The sequence below is a fragment of the Pollicipes pollicipes genome, unplaced genomic scaffold (genome assembly GCF_011947565.3).
Source record: "Pollicipes pollicipes isolate AB1234 unplaced genomic scaffold, Ppol_2.1 Scaffold_5724;HRSCAF=6776_pilon_pilon_pilon, whole genome shotgun sequence".
Taxonomy (NCBI): Eukaryota; Metazoa; Arthropoda; class Thecostraca; order Pollicipedomorpha; family Pollicipedidae; genus Pollicipes; species Pollicipes pollicipes.
In genome coordinates, this window is record NW_023596746.1 from 24,832,413 (window position 1) to 24,834,141 (window position 1,729).

At 69.2% G+C, this 1,729-nt stretch overlaps 1 protein-coding gene across 1 annotated transcript; it reads right to left on the bottom strand.

The window, feature by feature from the left end:
- Nucleotides 1–415: 415 nt before the first annotated feature.
- Nucleotides 416–1,522, bottom strand: LOC119103430 (silk gland factor 3; the record flags this gene model as incomplete). Its single annotated transcript, XM_037226960.1, has 1 exon — nt 416–1,522. A coding segment is annotated over exon 1 (1,080 nt), but the record flags the coding sequence as incomplete, so codon positions are not given.
- Nucleotides 1,523–1,729: the final 207 nt, after the last annotated feature.

The window sequence follows — 1,729 nt, forward strand, 5'->3', positions numbered from 1 at the left end:
CATCCGCGGACCAGAACAGATGCACCAGACACACCCGCGGAGCAGGTCAGCTGCACCAGGCACGTCCATGAACCAGCGCAGCTGCACCAGCCGCGTCCACGGACCAGCAGCGCGGCCCCGGGTCAGCAGCGGGCGGCCGTCAGTGCGCGGCCAGGCCCTGCGAGTGCGGCGGCAGCGTCCCCGGCTGCTGCGGGGACAGCAGGGTCGGGCTGCGACTGGGCGGACTGCCGGCCAGCGGCTCCAGCGGCCGCGGCGACCGGTACAGCTGCGGCCCGAGCGGCGGCAGTGGCTCCAGCTGCTGCTGCTGCTGCTGCTGGTGATGCTGCTCCAGGTGTTGCTGCTGCTGGTGCTGCTCTAGGTGTTGCTGCTCTAGGTGCTGCTGCTCCAGGTGCTGCTGCTCCAGGTGCTGCTGCTGCTGCTGCTGCTGCTGGTGTTGGTGGGGCGACGCGCGCTGCTGCTGCGGCAGCGGCTGCGGCGGCCCAAGCGACGCCTGCATCTGCTGCAGCTCCGACTGCGAGACATACGACTGAGGCGAGCCACCGTCTCCCTTATCGTAGCCCGTGCACGGGCCCAGCGGTGTCATGCGCTTCTCCTTCTGGCGGCGGTTGCAGAACCAGACGCGCACCACCTCCTTCTCCAGCTGCAGTGAGCCGGCCAGGCTGCTGATCTCGGGCGACGCCGGCTTCGGCTGTTTCATGAAGTGCTGCTCCAGCAGCGACTTGACCGACACTTCGATGCTGGTGCGCTTCTTCCGCTTTCGGCCCTGCGCGGCCATCCGATCGACGGATGCCGTCAGGCCCGTGGTAGAGTCGGCCTCTTCCAACCACTTCTGCAGCAGCGGCTTCAGCTTGCACATGTTCTTGAAGCTGAGCTGCAGCGCCTCAAAGCGGCAGATGGTCGTCTGGCTGAAGACGTTGCCGTAGAGCGTGCCGAGCGCCAGGCCCACGTCGGCCTGCGTGAAGCCCAGCTTGATCCGGCGCTGCTTGAACTGCTTGGCGAACACGGCCAGGTCGTCGTCAGAGGGCGCCTCCTCCTCCGGCTCCTGGCTGGGCTCGCTCTGCGGCATCATCAGCTCGTGCGGTTCGCGGCTCAGGTGCCCCGGGTGCAGCTGGTGCGGCATCATGCTGTGCATGCTGTAGGCCGGGTGCTGCGGAGGCGGCGCGCCGTTGGGCGGCGGGCTGAGATAGGAGGGCGACACGGACGGGTGCCACGACGGCGGCGGCACGTGCTGCGGCACACGGCTGACGTGCGTCAGCTCGGCCGGGTGCTTCACGTCCTCGTGCACGCTGACGTGCGGGTGCAGCGTCCAGTGCACGGACTCGGCCTGCGCCGGCAGCATCCACGGATTGTGCGACATCGGACTCGGCTGCGGGTGCGGGATGTACTTCATCTCGTCACGCAGCACGTACCCGGGCGAGTTCAGCATCGTCTCGGCCACACTCACACTGACGTCGGCGCCCGACGCACTCCCCAGTCCGTAGGCGCCCGATGCCATGGCGCGCGCCACCACACGGCGTTCTCCCCCTATCATGCGTAATGCATCACTCCCGACCGTGGCGGCGGCCGCGGCGGCCGCCACCGCCGCCGCCGCCGCCGACGTCGACCATTGGCCGGCCGGATGACGTCACCGCTCAGGCACCGCCCATTGGCCGGCGGGATGACGTCACGGGTGAGGCACCGCCCATTGGCCGTGGCTGCGGCGTTCGGCGTTTTGGGGGGCTTTGCAGGT